At 34.4% G+C, this 20,376-nt stretch overlaps 2 protein-coding genes across 2 annotated transcripts; one reads left to right on the top strand and one right to left on the bottom strand.

Annotated features, from left to right (window-relative positions):
- Nucleotides 1-4,180: 4,180 nt before the first annotated feature.
- Nucleotides 4,181-7,197, top strand: LOC114422729 (receptor-like protein kinase ANXUR2). Its single transcript, XM_028389231.1, has 3 exons — nucleotides 4,181-4,322; nucleotides 5,283-5,952; nucleotides 6,029-7,197. The coding sequence occupies exons 2-3, from the start codon at nucleotides 5,301-5,303 to the stop codon at nucleotides 6,394-6,396; spliced, it is 1,020 nt and encodes a 339-aa protein (XP_028245032.1). The 5' UTR covers nucleotides 4,181-4,322; nucleotides 5,283-5,300; the 3' UTR covers nucleotides 6,397-7,197.
- Nucleotides 7,198-13,931: 6,734 nt separating this feature from the next.
- Nucleotides 13,932-19,071, bottom strand: LOC114422728 (putative methylesterase 11, chloroplastic). The gene is made up of 5 exons (XM_028389230.1): nucleotides 18,516-19,071; nucleotides 17,025-17,261; nucleotides 16,709-16,852; nucleotides 15,879-16,010; nucleotides 13,932-14,796 (listed from the first exon to the last, which is right to left on the bottom strand). The coding sequence occupies exons 1-5, from the start codon at nucleotides 18,828-18,830 to the stop codon at nucleotides 14,524-14,526; spliced, it is 1,101 nt and encodes a 366-aa protein (XP_028245031.1). The 5' UTR covers nucleotides 18,831-19,071; the 3' UTR covers nucleotides 13,932-14,523.
- Between the last annotated feature and the right edge of the window lie 1,305 nt (nucleotides 19,072-20,376).

Genomic DNA, 20,376 nt, shown 5'->3' with positions numbered 1-20,376 from the left:
TACTAGAGAAACATGTAACAACAAATAGGTACTTCTCTTCCAGATCAGCAGCCTTTGTAGCTTCGTTGTGTGGTTGATTCTTGTTTTTGTGAATAACAACTTCATGCCTTATTTGATTACACTCATTGTACTTACCATTAGGTCTTTTCCAGCATCTGAATGGAGGATGTCCTTTCTTTGTACAATGTTGGCAAGGCGGAAGATTTCTTCCAATTTCCTTTTGCATTGCTTGATGTTGAACTTGATCTCGTTCCATCAAAGTTCTTGTTTTTCCTGTATTTGATCACATTTTGGTGCTTGGTTGGTAAAGTTCCTTCAACTGTTGATTATTCTCTCATCAATCTTCTTTGATCCTAGGCTTGCAAGGCATGTATCACCTCTACCAAAGAGATCTTGGACAAATCCTTTGTAATCTCCAAAGTGGTTATTGATGTTTCATATCTCTCAGGAACTGTAACCAGAATTTTTTTCAACGATTATAGAATATGCAAATGTAGTGCCTAGCAATCTAACCTTGTTAGCGATGCCAAACAATTTGTCCAAGTACCCTTTAGTTGTCTCAAATTCCTTCATCTTTTGCACCTCAAATTCTCTCGTCAGGTTTAGCACTTGCATGCCACGAACGTGTTCATCCCTTTCACACTCTTCCTTTAAATAATCCCAAATTTCTTTGGGTGAACTGAGAGTCATGATCTTGGTGAAGATCGTCTGAGAAACACTAGCAAATAGGCATGTCTTTGCCTTCGCTTTCTTTGTTTTCCTTGGGATGCTTTATTTGGACCACGGTGGGATTTTCAGACAACAGAGACACTCCATAATCTTCTTCCACAACATCCCACAAATCAAAAGACTCCATGTAGGACTTCATTTTCACCTTCCAAAGGTCATAACTCTCCACATCAAAGACAGGAGGAGCAATTTGCGAGAAACTAGATTCAACATCCATTTCACAAGTCCCTCAAGAAGAGAGCTCTAATACCAATTGTTGGTTTTAATTTGAGAAAAAAAATGATAGAGAAGATGTGAGTTTTATTTGGAATAGCTTACATAGTTTTTTTTTATTGAATAAGTCTCATATTTAAATACATTTAAAATAATTGAATAAAAATATCATGTTCCATTATTTTTGGATCTACTACTGCCTACTAATAATTCAAAAACAGAATCAGAAACTAATTTAAAATTTGACACTAACTTATTCACTATTCAGCATAATAATTAATTCAAATTAAAAATTAGAATTGTCTTGACAACAACTAAGGTATGTTCAACAACAAATTCAAACTTACCATCTCTCACCTTCTTTCCTTTTTTCTTTACCGCTAGACCAATCTTGTATTTTCTATCTACAAGTATGGTTTCTTGAATCAAAATCAATACCAAAACCTATATCAAATGATGAATTATAGATAGTTTTTAATGTTGTAAGTTTGTATAAAAGAATTTCAGCTACTAATTTAACCCAATAATTTCTCTTATAGATCTTCACCCTCTCCAGCTATGAGTTAATTGGTTGATTAAAGAAATTGTGCAAGGATTAGTGATATTGTAAAATCTATCAAAAAAACATCATCTACATCACTCAAGTATCAAATAAAGCATAAAAAAACTCAATAGCTTTAACTTTTTACATAAAAACTTATAAATATTAAAAAAATCAACATATTTAATCAAACACATGGTGCTAATTATTTCAAGTACTTAATATTCTCAACCAGACGCCAAGTAGTCATAAAATAATAGTCATTGATATTAAAAAAAGTACTTGTCTGTGGTCTGCTTTAAAAATTGTCACGTGTAGGGGTGTCAAACCGAGCTAGGCCCGGCGGGCTGGGCTGGAATTTGAGACCCGTAAACCATTTAGGCCCGCCCCGTTTAGCCTGCAAGCCCGTCAGGCCAGAGGCGGGCCAGCCCGCGGGCTAGTGCTGTTTAAAAAAAAAAAGATTATGGACTCTGAAATGGTCCAAGCGCACTCTCGCAGTCCAAATGGCCTAAAAGCACGCAAGCTAGACCAGACCCTCACAGCCTCTTAAATTGAATCTCATTTCTCATTCTTTTGAATCTCTTCTCTCGAGCCTTCTCTCTCAAGACCCTCACCCTCGACCTCAAGTCCTCCCCTTTCTCTTTCGATTTCGAACCCCATCAGCCTCACGTCTTTGATTGGACTTCGAGAGCCTCGCCCTCAGTCCCTGACAGCTTCCGTCCACAGCGGCGACTCCGCGTCAGCCTTACTCTCACGGCCTCCCTCTCTCTCAAGACTCTCACCCTCAACCTCGAGCCCTCAAGCCCTCAACCTTCTCTTTCAATTTCAAACCCCAACATTAGCCTCACGTCTTCGATTGGACTTCGAGCCTCACCCTCAGTCCCTCACGGCCTCCTTTTGTGGCTCTACGTTATCCTCATCCTCCCCCTCACACCAAACACTTATCTCTGCGACTGTGCGTCTCTGTGCCACCACTTATCTCGTTTTCCACACTATAAGTCCTACTTCTTTCTTTTTTCCTATTTGTTGCTTGAAATTGTTCTTCTCTGACCTTACAATGTGGATTGTTGCTTAAAATGCTACATTTCCTAAAAGTAATTGTTGAATGTGTTAGGAGATGCATTGTTGATCTAATTTTGTAGTTGTTATTGTAATATTGTTGATGTGATTTTGCTACTTCCTAATCCCTATTGTAATTGTTCTAATTTTGTAGTTGTTAACTTGTTATTGTAATATTGCTGATCTGATTTTGCTACTTCTTAATTCTTATTGTAATTTTTTTGATTTTGTTGTGATTGTTGTCTTGTCTTGTTGAATAATAAATAGTAGTTTTGATTACTTAATCTCATTAACAGGTTTTTGACAATTGGCATGGAAACTAGAAAAGAGTCAATTAATAAGCCAGTTTCTTCTAGTTCTATGTCTATTGATGAAAATGAGGACAAATCAAGTCATGAAGAGATTCAATCTCAATTTGTTGAGCCTAGTGGTAGTAGTAAAAGGCCTAGGTCTTTAAGGTCTAAAGTATGGCAATTTTTCATTAATATAGGTGTGTGTGATGATGGAAAAACTAGGGCAGCATGTAATGCTTCTGGAAAAAAATATGCAATTGGTGGTAAAACGCACGGTACTTCTCAGTTAAAACGTCATCTTAAGAAGTGTGAGAAAAGTAAAGGGCCTGATATTGGTCAAATGATGTTAGACATGCAAGGAAAATTGAAAGTTAGAAAAATAGATGAAGCGGTCGTGCATGAATTGATTGTTGATTTAATGGTTAAGCATGATTTGCCTTTGAGATTTGTTGAGTTTAAGGAGTTGTGGGTATTATTAGAATATTTGAATCCGGATGTAACTCCATTTACTAGAAATACCGGTAGGGGGTCTTGGTTAAAAAATATATGAGACAAAAGGCGGACCTTAAAGAGGAACTTGCTTCCATCCCTAATAGGATTTCTTTGACTTGTAATACTAAGGGTTTTATTTGCTTGACTGCTCATTATGTTGATTAAAAGTGGAATTTACAAAATCATTAATTTTCAACAAATGCCTCCTCCTCACACTGGTTTTGAGTTGTGTAAAAAAGTTTTTGCTTTCTTGCATGATTGGGGAATAGAGAAGAAAATTTTCAACATCACTTTGGATAATGCTTCTGCTAATGATGTGTTGCAAAAAACTTTAAAAAGTCAACTTGTTTTACAAAAAGGGTTGGTATGTGATGGTGAGCACTTTCATGTGCGTTGTTGTACACACATATTAAGTACATGAAGTTTTGAAATGGAGGGATTAGAGGCACACAAGGTGACAAGGTCATCTAGATTCTAGATATTGAAGTTTGTGATAGGTTTTATTCTTTTATTGTTTACTATTAGTATATTATTATTTTTAGTTATAAAAAATTATGAAAAGACAAGAGTTAGATTCAAAATTGATGTTACCAACAACGATAAAGGACAATACAAAATCTGGAAAAAATAAATAAATAAATTGGCGGATGACCCACGAGCTAGCTTGAAATGGGCCGGACTAAGAAAGATAACCTATTTTGCTTAGCAGGACGGGCTAGACTGGCCCGTTTATGGCGGGCCAAAAGCGGGCCTGGCCAAAACGGACCAGACCAACCCATATTGACAACCTTAGTCACGTGGCATAGTAGTTGCTCAACTCTTATACCGAATAAAAGATGCAATTTCAGGACACCTATCCTTAAAAGGTTCTGTCTGGTCAAAATTGGATTATCTCAACACGATCAACTCTTTGACAAGTTTATGGAGAGCCGAACGAGATAAAGAAGCAACAGAATATTTTTTAAGCTTTGTTTCTGTCTTGGGTTCATCTCCAGGTTCCCAACCTTTGAATTCTTTGCGATATTCAATATCTCTATTTTCTCTATTTCTATAAACATGCAATCTTCCTGTCTCAAAAAGAAAAATAAACATGCAATCTCCCATTTAACTGATTTTATTTTATTTTTTTGAGGCATCTATTTATTTTTTGGTGGATAAAAGTTTGACATGGCACAGCTCTTCTTCCAATGCCTTTGTGTTGGGAACAACTATACCATCTGCAACTCATATCTTCGCTTGATCGTAACTGTCCACTCGTACATATGAAATTTTCTTTGTATTTTATTAGCATACCACTTTTACTGATATAACTAAGGGATATGAATCTGTATCTATGAAATTATCATTACTTTTAGCAGAACAAATGATTTTGATTGTAATACGCTAAATATGAGAATGAAAGAAACACTTCCCTCATCTTTCTTTTACTTTCCATTTTGAAATATGAAATCAAAACTTGGTTTCTACTACTTGTGGTACAGAGGTGGGATTAGATTGAAAAGGAAAGTGTTAGAACTATGAAAACAAGAAAGTGAGAGAAGATCTTGAGTGCAGTGTAGTTTCCTGTACAATAAACAACACATTTACGTCTATTCCTTCAAAGCACTGTCCTGAAACCATAAATTGCAGTAAAGAATTTTTTACTTATGAATGTTACTTACCCTATAACTTCGTAAATTCATATTTACAAATCACTTCAAAAGATGTTCTATTGTTTGTAAATTAGAAGTGATTCACATTTACGCTTATTTTTGCTTATATTTGAGACCAAAAACCAAGTGATTTTTTTTGCTTATAATAGAGACTGGAGGGAGTAAGAGTAAGTTAGAAGTATGTTCTGTTGTTTTTAGTTTTGGTTCCATAAGATGAGTATTCATGTTCATGATGCATTTTTAAGTTCAGTATTCAAATTCATGAATGAAAGTTAAATCTTATTGTGATTGAAAATAAAACAGATATAAAAAATTGGGATAATGTTTATCAAATTTTTGGGCTTCTGCTGGTCGAAGCATACAAGTTCATCTCAGAGACAGTATCCTACAGTGATAGAAGAGCTGTGCTATCAATTTTCACTTGCTGATATTAAGAAATCAACCAAAAACTTTGATGAAGACCAACTAATTGGAACTGGAGATATGTGTATTGTATATAAAGGTTCTCTCCAACATAATGGTGTTACTGAGGATACAGTTGTAATCGGGCGAATACATGGGAGCGCTGAGAAAGAGCTTAAGCAATTCAAGAATGAAATTGAGTTGCTTTGCCAGCTTCGGCATCCTAATTTGATCACTCTATTAGGATTTTGTGACCACAAAGATGAGAAGATTCTTGTATATGAGTACATCCCCAATGGATCTCTCCATGATCGCCTATACTGTAGTGATGTGAAAAAGGAACCACTAACATGGAAGCAGAGACTAAAGATCTGCATAGGAGCAGCACGTGGACTACACTTCCTTCACACTGGTGTCAAGCGAACCATCTTTCATCGTGACGTAACACCTTATAAAATTCTTTTGGGTAGCAACATGGTGGCCAAACTTGCAGACTTCCGGCTTTCCTTAACAGGACCGCATTATGCATCAAAGCCAAAACCAAAGACAATTTCAAAAGATGGCTTTATAGGTATTTATTTTTGTTTTGTTGTTAGTTTACTGATAAGAGTTTTACTGAATAGTTCAACTGATACTTTCACTTATAGGTACATATGGTTATGTGGCTCCTGAGATTTCCGAAAACAATACAATAACAGAAAAATGTGATGTTTATTCCTTTGGGGTAGTGCTACTGGAACTGGTATGCAAAGACAAGCTAAAAGATGTTGAGAAGCGGGAGAAGCACCCTGTTGAGGAGAATATTGATCCGAATATCAAAGGAAAGATTGCACCAGAGTGTTGGGAAGTATTTATGGATATCACAGAAAGATGCTTGAAGTTTGATCCGAATGAGCGACCAGCAATGGGTGAAGTGGAGGTGCAACTTGAGCTTGCTCTGTCACTGCAGGAAGAAGCAGATATAATAAATACTGGCGATGATTATACCCTATTATCGATGATCATTATGAATTAATCCTCAACCAGAATAGGTACCATCTTTAGCTGGAAACTAAACTGATAGATTATAGAACTTCCAAGGTTGTCTCAATGATAATTGATAACAGTTCAACAGATTGTTCAATCACAGTAGAGCAGATGAATGGGAAGTCATGGGAAAATATTTTTTTTAGTTCAAGAATGAAATTGAGTTATTTGCCAGTTTTGTCACTCAAGGCATTTTTTGTCTCTCTAGTAAGATTTTATGACCGCAAAGACAAGAAGATTGTTGTGACTGGTGTATGAGAACACAGGCACTGCCAATTGATCTCTCCATAATTTCCTAAACTGTCATGATATGAAAATGGAATCACTTTTGTGGATATATATAGGCTGAAAGATCCTTCAAAGCTGCAGTGCATGGACTACATTACATTCACACAGGAGTCACGTGCACCGACTTTCATCATGCAGCCAATATCCTGCAATATTTTAGCCCTTCATTAGTCATTGCACAGAAATGAAGGAACAGAAAAATGTAATGAATAGTTCCTATTTAGCTATAGAGAAAATTTTGATGGAGAGGCAGGAGAGGATCCATACTTGTTTTGGATAACAATACGGTGCCTGAACTCAGATTTTTGCTTTTTTGAGGTATCTATACTGTTTTCTTGTTAATTATACATCACTTACAGCTTAGAAGCTGGCCCAGTAATCCAGTATCAACTTCAAATTTGATCTCTTGTTGTATAAAGTTTGCGTCTGTGTAGATCCATATAGAAATAATCGCTATGAAAGAATTTGATGAGAACTAGTGATTTAGCCTTGTCCTCTGTTTACTATAAGTCCTATTCTTTATCTTTAGCTGTTCCTGAACATTCAATATTTCAGAACATGCAATGCAACGTTTACTAGCTAGTAAGAATCTCGTCCATACAAATCAAAAGCTTGATGGAGTAATTATTAACAAATCATATAAATTGTAAAAGACTATGCAAGAGCTAGTTTACTTTACGCATTAATTTAAGTTCATTTATGGTGACCCAATTTTATAAAGATAAAATGAAAAAAAAAAATAATAATAGCAGTTGCTTCATCCCCTCCTCCTTCCAAACAAAAGAAAAGGGAAAAATCTGGATGCTTTAATAAGGAAACGAATGGTCAATGAATAAATATGTTCTTGCAAAGATTAAGTAATATATAAACGAAAAGATATTTCTTGAATCTATAAGAAGTTAATACATATTTTTTTTCTGCAATTTGGTGGGTAAAAAAATTAGGATGGCATACATCTTCTTCCAACACAATGTACACTCTTACACAAGTAGGGCTATGCCCTCAGCAATTTATATATTCGCTTGATTCTGTACACTCCAAGTAATTTGCTTTCTATTTATTCATTAATTTGCAACATAGCAGGTATCAGGAATTGGAATAATGTTTATCAAATATTTGAGCTTGTGCTGTTCGAAGCCTACAAATTCGTCTCAGAGACAGTATCCAACTGCGACAGAAGACTTATGCCATTAATTTTCACTGGCTGATCTTAGGAAATCAACCATCAATTTTCATGAAAACCAAATAATTAGAACTGCACTCCTTGGTACTATATATAAAGGTTCTCTCCAACACAACGGTGTTACCGAGTATACAGTTGCGGTAACCCAAATATATGGGAGTGCCAACAAAGCACTTCAGGAGTTCAAGAATGAAATTGAGTTGCTCTTCCAGCTTCAACATCCTAATTTGGTCACTCAATTTGGATTTTGTAACGACATAGATGAGAAGATTCTTGTACTAGTACATGCCCAATGGATCTCTCCATGATCACCTGTACTCTAGTGATGTGAAAAAGGAACCACTAACATGGAAGCAGAGGCTAAAGATCTGCATAGAAGCAGCACGTGGACTACACTACCTTCACACAAGAACCAAGTGAACAATCTTTCATTGTGACATAAGTCCATAACACCTTATCAATTTATTTTGGATAGCAGCATGGTGGCCAAACTCGTACGTAGACTTTCGCCTTTCCTTGAAAGGACCACATTATGCGTCAAAGTCAAAACCAAAGACTATATCAACTTAAGGCTTTGTAGGTATTTATTTTTTATTTGTTCTTGGTTTACTAAAAAGAATTTTGCTGAATAGTTCAACTGATACTTTCAACTGAGAAGAGGCACAAGCACCCTATTGAGGAGAAGACTGATTCAAATATCAAAGGAAAGATTGCACGAGAGAGTGTTGGGGTGTAACATCCCTTTTTTTTAAAAAAAAATTAAAAAAATTATATTTAAAAATAAATAGAGTTTTAGGAAAATAATAAATTTTTTTGTAATTAAATAAATAAGAAAAAATACTTTTATCAATTAAAATAATATTTTTATGGTAAATAAAATAAATGTGTTTTAGGAAATAAAAAAAATGTTATAATTATTCATTTGATATAGAGTAAAATAGAGTTCGTTTTTATAAAATAAAATAAATGGAGGAAATGATAGAGTGACAATACTTATATATAAATAGAGACATATTAAGTCAGTCATTTTTTACATTTATGACACATCTCTATGCTCTATCTTCTTCTCAAATCCGTTCTTTCTTCTCCCTTTTTCAAAACTCTCTCTTATTTTCACATACACTCAAATATTTTTATTTTTCAGTAAAACTATGATCCCGGACTCATTAACTGTTGGATCGTTGTGAAATTTGAACATCATGTTCGGAATCCATTTTTGCACATCCCAACCATTGAGATTTACGAAATAATGTTTGTGGTAAGAGAAATGTCCCTTGTATAGAGCTCTCCTTTTCCGAATACACCAAGTTTGCCCTAGTAAAATTACGATCCCGGACTCGTTAATCGTTGGATCGTCGTGAAATTTGGACACCAACTTTGGAGCTCATTTTCTCACATTTCCACTGTTGAAATTTATGACATAATATTTTTAGAGAGTTAACTGCGTCTCGCATGAAGATAATGTAATGAAGGCTTCAATCTCTTCTCCTTCTCTCTAACGCTTGGAAACCCTAGCAGAGCAACCAAAGGAAAAGCTTGAGGAATCTTAGAAAACTACTAGAGACGTCATTATCGCTGCCAGACTACACATGTGAATCCGCTTAGAGGTAACAAATGAGTTTATCACAATTGGGATTATAATGAACATGTGTGGGGATCATTAGAGGATTAAATCGGGTTTTTTTAGATGTTTGTGGAATTATAATTCTTCCTTTATGTTCATAATTATGATATTGTTGTGTTTGAAGGACCAATTGATGTCCTTATGCGAATTGGTTGATAAATTGAGTGTTCTTGGTGTTTTCGTGTTTTTGACCTATGATTTTGATTCCTTGATTTTGATATGATTATGTGAAATTGTTTGAGGGGTTTTATTCTCAATGTTGTGAGAAATATTTTTGTATAAGTTGTTTGTATTTTAGACAAGATTTACTAGATTAGCATGATAAATTGTTATATTGAAATCATGAAATTGTGGTTGAAATTGTGAGTAAGTGACAAATTGAACCTATGATGAATTATGAAATACATGTGTATTGAAATATTGTATGTATTGAGTTGTGAGCTATGAATTACACAATTGTAAGACCCTTTAAGGGCGACGAGTATTGTGATGGGATCCAGTATGGGAACCCAACAAGTTGAATCACTTTGAGGCGCAACGAGCTAAAATGATTTTAAAAACAATTGAGTAGTTGTGTGTATTGCATAGTTCATAGGTAAGGTCTATGTTTGTGTTATGTATATATTAATACTGTGTGATGTATATATGATTAATGAGGTGTGATAATGTGTTACTTTGGGATTATACCATTGTGATTGAGACTGAGAGTATGTCATAAATTGAGCATGTATTGACTTGTAATATATGTGTACATTGAGATGTTGTGTGCATTGAGTTGTGAGTTATAAACCATACAATCACACGACTATAAGACCCTTTTAAGGGCGATGAGTTAATGCACGACGAGTATTATGATGGGAACCACTGTCGAAACCCGACGAGTTTAATCACTTTGAGGCGCGACGAGATAAAATTATTTTGAGAACAATTAAGAACTCGTGTGTTTTGTACAATTCATAGATAGAGTTTGCATGGTAAAATATTTTATGGGTTGGACCTGAATTAGCAGGTAGAGACCCTGACGAACTCTTCGGAGTCTAGGTCTTGAGGGTAAATATACTCGCTTTGAGTGTTCCTTTAAGCCTGTGCCGATCCCACATGGTTGGAGCATTCTTACAAAACAACATGATCCTGATTGTTCTCCCTATGATTTTACCTAGTGAGAGTGACCTGACTTACTAGTGTGTGGTCTGTCTTGTCATGTACTCCTAGGCGTTCGACGAGGTTTTTCACTAACATGGTACCACATTGCATATAGGATTGAGTCATAGTATATTTGTTGCATAACACTTGTGTATTAATAGATATTGATTGGTTGAGTGATATTGTGTTTTGATCCTTGAGTACGTGAATGGTGTGAAAATGAATGAGACGTGTTGTGTTGAGATGCGATGTTACACGACAAGTGATGGAATGACTGAGATGTGTTTAAGTAAGTTGTATTTCATTTATATGATATGTATATCTACATGTTGTTATGTTTCTCTCTATTAGTTAGGAATATGATAACTCACTCCTCATGTGTTGTTTGTGTTTGAATCATGTGATGATCTTGAACCTTGTGTTTGTGGGAGCAAATGACTAGGTGGATTTCTTTAAGGAGCATTGTGCTAAAGACGTCGGGACGCATGAACTTTTGTTTTAAATGCATGATGTTTTGAGGCGAAAATATTTCTAACAAATTTTATTTGTAATAGTGAAGTGAATATGAACATTTTACCCACGTGAACTCTTTTATCTTCATTGAATAAAATCTCATTTTATGTAATTCTGTATTTTCATGTATTTTATTTTATAGATATGTATATCAAGGTAGAGGGTATCACATTGGGAAGTATTTATGGATATCACTTTGGATAATGCTTCTGCTAATGATGTGTTGCAAAAAACTTTAAAAAGTCAACTTGTTTTACAAAAAGGGTTGGTATGTGATGGTGAGCACTTTCATGTGCGTTGTTGTGCACACATATTGTTGCTGCATGGGATAAAAGATCTTCGAAGGAGCAGTGCATGGGCTACATTAGATTCATACAGGAGCCACGCACGCCATCTTTCACCGTGTACTATGTTTGGAATGCATTGTAAGATGGTCATCATTAGTTATATACATATAGATTTGTACAATTCCTGCCTCCATTCTCTTATATATATTAGTTAAGAAACAAGGAATGCGTACTACTTTTTCTTTGTGATTTCATTCATACGTAGCTGTTGCATTATATTATTCCATTTTTCAATTTTTCATAATCTTCCGTGTAGGAGTTATAAAGTTGGTTGGGTGGTTAAAGGAAAAGAAGAAAAGATCATAGATTTGATCCCCCTCTATTAACAAAACTAATATTTCTAACAACTAACATTTATCATTCAAAGATAAATAAATAAATGATCTCTTTGTAAACAGTCTTCAAGACTATATCAAAGATTTTCCTATAAAGATATTTAATGTGAAAGGTCATGCAGCAATGCGATCCTAGACGTTGAAAGGTCAATGGCGACGCCAAAGACAAGGCCGGAGAACACAACGTAGAGGTGGCGATAGCTTACCAAGACGGAGACGGTGGTGTCAAAATACCTCCAACAAAACCACTTGTGTCGTAACTTGTTTCGTCACCAGAGGGAACACCTTTGATGAGAAGTCCAGCACCAATACTGGTCGGGACAACAACAAAATCGCTTGCGCCACAACTTGTTTCGTCGGCAGAGGGGGCACCTTTGACAACAACTCCGGCGCTGATATTGGTCGCAACGATATTGGAGTGAGTGGTGTTGTCAACTGCTTCTCTAGAGACATCAACGACATGGTTTCTGTGCGGTATTGCACCATCGGTGTTGTTATCGTTGCGGAGTCCATAGAGTTGTCTATTGATGGTAACTTCTCAGAGGGGAAAGATGAGGAAGGTTGGCTGGTTACCGAGATATGTAGTTTCAAGAGAATGACATCAAGTTTGGAGACCATGGAGGCTAGGGTCACGGCAGAGTGGAGTTGAGCTACAGCGAGTTCGGCAATGGCGGCCTCAAGATGGTCCAGGCGATTCGAGGAAGGTTAGTCATCCGCCATCAGAGCTCAACGAGAGCACCAAAATGCTATGAACAAACGAACAAGGGAAAGAACACTAACCTTCACCCATCAGTCATATCATATCATATCTATCATTATCTCTCTCTACTTTTTTTCCTCTGTCAATCTATCTCTCTCCTTCTTGCTCTATCAATCTATCTCTCTCCTTCTTGCTCTATCAGTGGACATTTAACATTTTCCATTTTGTATAGTAGACTCTCCATGCTTTGGATGGAACATACATGGACTCCCGTGGCATACTATTATCATGATTATTATTCTCATCAAAGATGTTTGGTAAACACTCATCAATCCTTGGAATTGTTTTAAAAAATTTAATTAAAAAAATAAAAATATCTTTAAAAAATGAGATAAAATACATGTGTGGGAATATGTTTTTTTTATTTCTTGTACCAAACATAAACTCATTCCGAGCAATAATTGTGTAACACTTGACAACAAACACTCGGGTTTTGTCAACATTCAAATTGCCTTCATTTTTATTTATTTTTTTTGTCTATAAAGGAGAACAAAGATTCAAACTTATGATATTTCATAACAAAACAGAATATTCCCGTGTCTAAACACAACACAACACAAAATTCAAAATTAAATTATCATTCAAGTGATTTACATATTTTCATTCAACGACAACAGTATTAGTTTAATTTTAGAGTAAACTATATTTTTAGTCCTTCCCTTTGATATTTATTTTTTGTCTATAAAGGAGAACAAAGATTCAAACTTATGATATTTCATAACAAAACAGAATATTCTCGTGTCTAAACACAACACAACACAAAATTCAAAATTAAATTATCATTCAAGTGATTTACATATTTTCATTCAACGACAACAGTATTAGTATAATTTTAGAGTAAACTATATTTTTAGTCCTTCCCTTTGATATTTATTTTTTGTCTATAAAGGAGAAAAAAGATTCAAACTTATGATATTTCATAACAAAACAGAATATTCTCGTGTCTAAACACAACACAACACAAAATTCAAAATTAAATTATCATTCAAGTGATTTACATATTTTCATTCAACGACAACAGTATTAGTTTAATTTTAGAGTAAACTATATTTTTAGTCCTTCCCTTTGATAAAAGTTGGTATTAGTCTCAATACTTTAACTTTGACCATTTTGGTCGTGGTCTTTAGAGACACTGATTTTCGTCCTCGTCACAAACAGTTTTCACCATAAGGAGGGATGAAAACCACTGGGTTTTTTTTTTTAAAACTAAGATTGATCAAAGCTATAGTTACAAAACATATGTTACCCTTAATTTTATAAAATGTAATAATTCTAAGCAGGATTTAATGATTATTCTTACTAAATTTTATCATTAACTCCTCCATGCGGGATAGCAATAGAATCACCAATATACAGTCACCAAAATTTGCCAATAGATTACAAAACACTATAGCATATCAGCTTTCTTGCAACTTTGCAGAGCACAAAGAATTTATTTACTCATGTTGCTAAAGGTATAAAACACTTGTTCCCAAGTAAAAATATTGGGGAGAACTGCCTATGACAAAAAGGAGAAGCATAGAAAAAAGCAGCAGCTCTAGGCAGTCTTCGGGATTCTCAAGAATGCTCCAGCAACCAGCAGTATTAATGGACCATCAAAAAAATGTAAACACATTTGATTCCCATACCTCTTTCTTCCTTGCAATGTGCCTCTACATTATGATATCGTACTATGTGAATGCGCACAGCTGTTGTAGACTCAACAAGTTACAAATATTCTTTTCTAATTTCTAGGGGTAACTTGCAACATTAATCAACAAATACTGAATCTTTTGACTAGTAATTTTATGCTACAAGTAATACATGTTACAAGTCACACAAAATGATAGACTTAAATAATAAGGCAGATGCACATTCTTATTTCATGTCACTGAAGCTTTACTGTTGGTAGGGCTGCACAAACAATTTAGACAATGAATGTTCTCAAAGGATCTTTGAGACTTCTACTAATAACTTATGCAGAGCTTGAGGCTTTGAAAAAAAAGGAGAATGATCAGCCCCCTTCAAACGGAAAACCTTTTCTGGGGTGCTTGCATTTATCATGTTTTCCTGGAGTGAAATGGGTATGGCATTGTCTTCAAGAGTTTCTATATAAAATCGCCTTACAGATCCATATTTCAGGTCTGAAAGGGAAACCTTCTCTAAAACTGGTGCAAATGGTACAGACCTCATTGAGACACATGCCAGTGCAATATCCTGCGTTTAGAAAGAAAACAACAAACAAGAAGGGTCAGGGGAATAGATATAAGCTCAAAAAACTATGAAAAAACATAAAAACAAAGCTTAAATTCTGAGTCACCTATACAAATGTATATTTATGTAGAAGTCAATATATTTACAAATGCATCACCTAATGCTAAAGAACATATTTGGTTGGCTAGGGAGAGATCTGACAGCAAGGATTTCACAAAGAGACTTTGTTACAAAATATATTATTTAACTGTTATGGGCCACGAGGGGATATCAGCTTCCTCTTGCAGCATGTCACACATTTAAACCATCTTTATGAAGTAACAAATAAAAGATTAATCAAAATCTTTTTTTAGAAATATTATGTTTAATCTGTAACATACTCGTTAAACTGTAGTGTTCAATATACAACATTGAAAACCGTCCATTTTGAAAATTATGAAGCACTGAAGTTGCATGCAATTCAACTAATTACACAATTTCACTTATCATCCAACGTATATTTTAGGCTACAATACAATTTTTGGTGTGTTATCTACATTTTTTTATTTCAGTTTGATCCCTTAAATTTTAAAAAAATTCACTTTAAGTCTTTGTTAGAACAAATTGGTCCTCCCGTTAATTTATCACACTAACTTGGTAACACATGGTAAACTAAGAGATGTCAGTTCAGATGTATGTTTGCCACATCAGCCAAAATAAACAGTTAGTGTAAAAAACTGACAGAGACCAATTTGGTCTAAAAGAGACACTTTAAGGGACCAAAGTGAAATAAACTTAAGAGATCAAATTGAAACAAAAAATGTAAAAATTCTCACTCTGATTAGCAGTTGAGTCCTCAATAAATATATGATCAACTAATTAAGTGATTTACTCAAAAATTAAGTCATCAAATGCCAAAAAATAGTTTGCATACCCTTATCAACTCAGACTGAATAATAGATTGGACATGAAGAATTGATTAGTCACAGGTATTGTGTTTTACTTATAAAAAAGATGTTCATGTAGCAGTAGCAAGGCAATGTTTCTGTTTGTCCCCTTTGACAGGGAAGGGGGAGGGGTAATTTGGCACCACCCAAACTACTTACTTTGGTGGGACTTTGGTTGAATAACAAATCCCTCGACAATGACTTGTCCAGATCAAAAGAAGTGGGAGGATGATCATTCCCATTAGCATATACAAAAGTCTGGGCTTGTCGCATAAGATCATTTGAACCTGCCTACAACAGATAGCCACAATCAAATCATTACTAAAAGGATATGAATTCTTCATTTATAGAGACTGTAAGTGTACTGCATACAACCAGAAAAAATTATATAATAATTATGATGTCCTCTATCTCTGTTTTCAATCTCTAGTCCCTTCAAAATTATAAACATTCTACTCCAAAGGAGTGTGACATCATAATTTTACTAGAAATGATAGCAAGATTATCAATTTAGCAAAATGTTAATGCATATTATAATGCACCAACCCTAAAGCATGTGTGTAACTCTGACAAATGACTTTTTAAATTTCAAGTTGATGAAATCCAACTTATGTATTTTTATGGATAATAGAAACTTCTCAACATAAACCATCAAATAGAATTGAGGTAAAATGACTGCATAAATGCACTGCCTTTTGTCATACAAATAATACTCGTAGCCACATGCAAAGAGGTAATTCAAAGTGCAGTGTAAGAATGGTGGTTGAAGGATTCAATCACATGTCTGTACATGCCATGCATTGTTAGTTCAAATAATTTAACAAAATTCAGGATAACAAAGTTACTATAATGTCTCCCCATCCCCATCCCCTCCCCTCCCCTCCCCACTCCTCTCCTTTCCTATTCGATTGTGTAACTTATTTGGAGAGATTTTTAGATTTCAGATCACAGAACAAGTGAAAATGAAGATGCAGCAGGAGATGAAAAACCTGTTGAGAAATAATATCAAGAGTGCTTTGTCCATTAGTCAGCATTGCTGCAGCAATAAAGACAGCCTTGGAAATCTTAAGAGGAAACATCTCCATTGCATATGATATACATACCCCTCCAAAATCATGTCCAACCAAGATCACCTTGATAAGAATCCAAAAAAGAAAAGTAAGGAATAAATGGAAAGAAAATTCACAAAAAAGTTATTCTCAGATGTAATAAGGATGGAACAGAGCCAATAGAGATATATAATAAGGAATTAAGGATAGAATAAATCAATCCATTAGTTATAAAAATAGAAAGCTTTCCAAGTACCTTTTCGCCTTCCAAAAGTTTTTCAAGGAAGTTGGTAAGTGGCTTCACATATTGCGACAGACTTGTAATGCTGTTTGCATCAAATGAACTCACACCCGAGCCAGTTAAATCTATGGCAGTTACTTTATAACCACTTTCTTCTAGAAGTGCTATGGATTTGTACCAACACCATGCCCCGAAGCCACCTCCATGAACAAGGACAACATGATTTGTCTCGAGATCATCGACATTCACACCCTGTCAATTTGAAAAGGTATGTGTAAGCTAGATGAAACACGCCAACAAAGATGGGATGAAGTGAAGAACTCTTATCTAAACTAAAAATAAATATTGTGCTTACATTTTCGCCCCATAACCGGCAAAGATAACATGGAAGTATTATCAGCATACCAATTTTTTGCTATAGTTACAAAAATAAAATATAAAAAATAAGAAATGAAGTCTTTGTTTTATACATCACGCACCAAAATCAAAAGATGGGAATTTTTTTAATATAAATGTTTGATTAAGAAAATAATGCAACATCTACCGTCTCAATCCAGACAGAACAGTACTGGATCCATTTGACATCTTTGTTATGACAAGAAAGAAGCAAAATAAGGTTCCCTTCAAAGCTACACTAAACTTTCAGTAAAAAACACTTCAAAAGGACAAACCTCAACTCCTTTACATGCCTTTCCATCATTCAAGACTGCACATTATTCTTTCCAAAATTCTATCTTAAGTACCTATCGCACATGTCTGCACAATTGCCTCCAATAATGCTTTAACACATGTCTGCACAATTGCCTCTTGAACTAATAATAGTATGGGGTGTAGATCATACATTTCAGAATCCTAACACTATCTACAACATCTCATTCCATTTCTCATATCTTTTTCTGCTTCAACTCTAAGAAAACTCCATCATACTCCATATCAAGACCATGTCTTCAACCAAAACACGAATTTGGATTTAAAAAGATAATGTCATAAACATCAAGCCCGGCAAGAAGCAACGCCCATGAAATCAAATTAGATTTTAGAAACTAAAATAAATAAATAAACTAATAACCAGAAAACAATGATCACTTTGTGACCAAGAAAAGAAACCAATAATCTCACTCCTCCAAAGTCCAAAATTACCTACCTTAATCACAAAAAAAAAAAAAAACACCCAACACGAGTACAACAAACCAAATCCACAAAAAATTAACTAAATCGTCAAAATTTTCAATATCACCTGACCCGAGTAAAGAAACAAACCAAATCAACAGAAAAACAAATACTTTAAAAAAAATCACACGATAGCTCTTTTTTATTTCTTCAAAGGTTTTTTTAAAAACTCTATCAATTTAGGCTCCGATGGAAAGGATCGCAACGGAACCACGACTGCAGCCGCAATTAGAAATCTCGGCCTCAAATCAAGACAATGAAGATCGAGTTCCATCCTCTATAATAGAGGGAAAAAATGCAAACAGTGTTTTTCTTTTCATTAAAACGATTAAGCACCTGATTGAGAAGCTGGTGAGGTTGAAGGAGAGGGTCGGTGAGGGACCTTGCCCTGGAACTCGAACTCCTGGGCAAGGCGTTGGCGTTACTCTTCTTGGAGACTCCATTCGGATACCGAAGCGATGCAGAGCGATCGAATTGCTGCTGCTGCTGTTGCTGTTGTTGCTGGTGCTGCTTGAAGAGAATCGCGGCGGCGATGGCCTGCTCACGAATGGCGGCGTCGTCGAGCCTCCTCTCTCGGCGGGAAGAGGAACGCTTCTTCGTAGAGGGTTGCGGCGCCGGCTTCAACTTCAAACGAGCGCAGATATTACCCATTCTTATCGTAATTGAATTGAATCAATTGATGATGGTGTTGGTGGCGCATGCAAAAGAAGACTACGAAATTAAATAAAATATAAAGGAAGAAAGCGAAACGACGAATCGTAGCGTGGCGTGGGGTTCGGTTGAGGAAGTTTCAGTGAGGTGAGGTGTAGTTGATAGCAAAACGGAGGAAAGGCCACTTTGTTTTTGTTTACAGGAAAGAACATTTGACGTACGCTTCAAAATACGCTGCCGAGAATTAAATCTGTTAATAAATACTATAATAATGATCGTGAATTGATAGTTTCATATTTCGTTTTCGAATGGCAAACGTGTCTAATCTGATCTCCTGTGACGAAACTTTGTTCACTTTTTCAACAGTTTAAAGATTATTCTTTTGGAAGGTAAAAGAGTGATTTGCATTGCAGACATGTTTTTGAAAAATTGTCCAAACGTATCCTGAGAATTTTACATAAGTTTAGAATTTGATGTCAAAATATTGATAAATACTTCAACCGTTCTCTTTTATATAAAAAGAAATCATTTCACACTTATTAAAAAAATTAATTAATTTCATTAAATAATATGAATTTTAATTAAGAAATATTTTTTCCAAATCTTTTACCAGCTAGACTAACTCTAGTAGGTTATCTTATGTCATTCTTGTTCTTATGCGATAATATTGTTTAGTAAATAGGTTTGAGACTAATACATATTTAAGATATTAAAACTTTTCACATAAATACTTTATTTTGGTTTCAAACTTACAAGAATGGTCTGCAATGCAATGAATATACATAAAAAAATATAATTTAATTTCTTGCAAAATACACGTGTTAACCATTTCTTTTCTTTAAAATTTAAAGTCAAAATCTTTAAATTAATTAGATTTTTTTGACAATTAAATATTTTAAATTAAAGAATACACAACTCATTTTATAGCATGAGTGTATTTTTAATATTTAATTTTATATTCTACTTATATTATATAATTACGTATATTTTATAATTTTAATTTTTCATACTTCACAATTTAGTTTTTATATTATATATGAATTTTAAAATATATCTACAGAGTAAATTGTAAGAATCATCATGAAGTTTCAGGGAGAGAGAAAAGATATGTTTGCTATCATTGTTCTTTTATATATATGTGTGTGAACATGGTGACATTACCATTTCAATTAATTATATTATTACCCTACAAGGAGTGAAAGCCAATGAATTGATAATTTAAATGATTATATATATATATATATATATATATATATATATATATATATAAAGCGAACTCAGAGAGAAGTGAATAACAAAGATGTTCTTCATTTTTTTTGTCTCAAACGGAAGGTAGAGAACAATATTTATAGGAGGGAAAAACACGAAAAAACGTTAATCATTGAGAATAAATGGAAATTAAAATGTTTAAATAATAAAAAAATAATTAATGGAAATATGATTATCGTAATTAATTATAACAGTAAAATAATTAAGGTTGAAAATCTCTTAATTTTTCTATCTAATCATATCAAAATCTGTCACGTTAAAACTTAATATTTTCGGA

This window comes from Glycine soja, chromosome 8 (genome assembly GCF_004193775.1).
Source record: "Glycine soja cultivar W05 chromosome 8, ASM419377v2, whole genome shotgun sequence".
Lineage (NCBI taxonomy): Eukaryota > Viridiplantae > Streptophyta > Magnoliopsida > Fabales > Fabaceae > Glycine > Glycine soja.
Note: the sequence above shows the minus strand (reverse complement) of the source record. Positions and strands in the feature narration are given on the sequence as shown.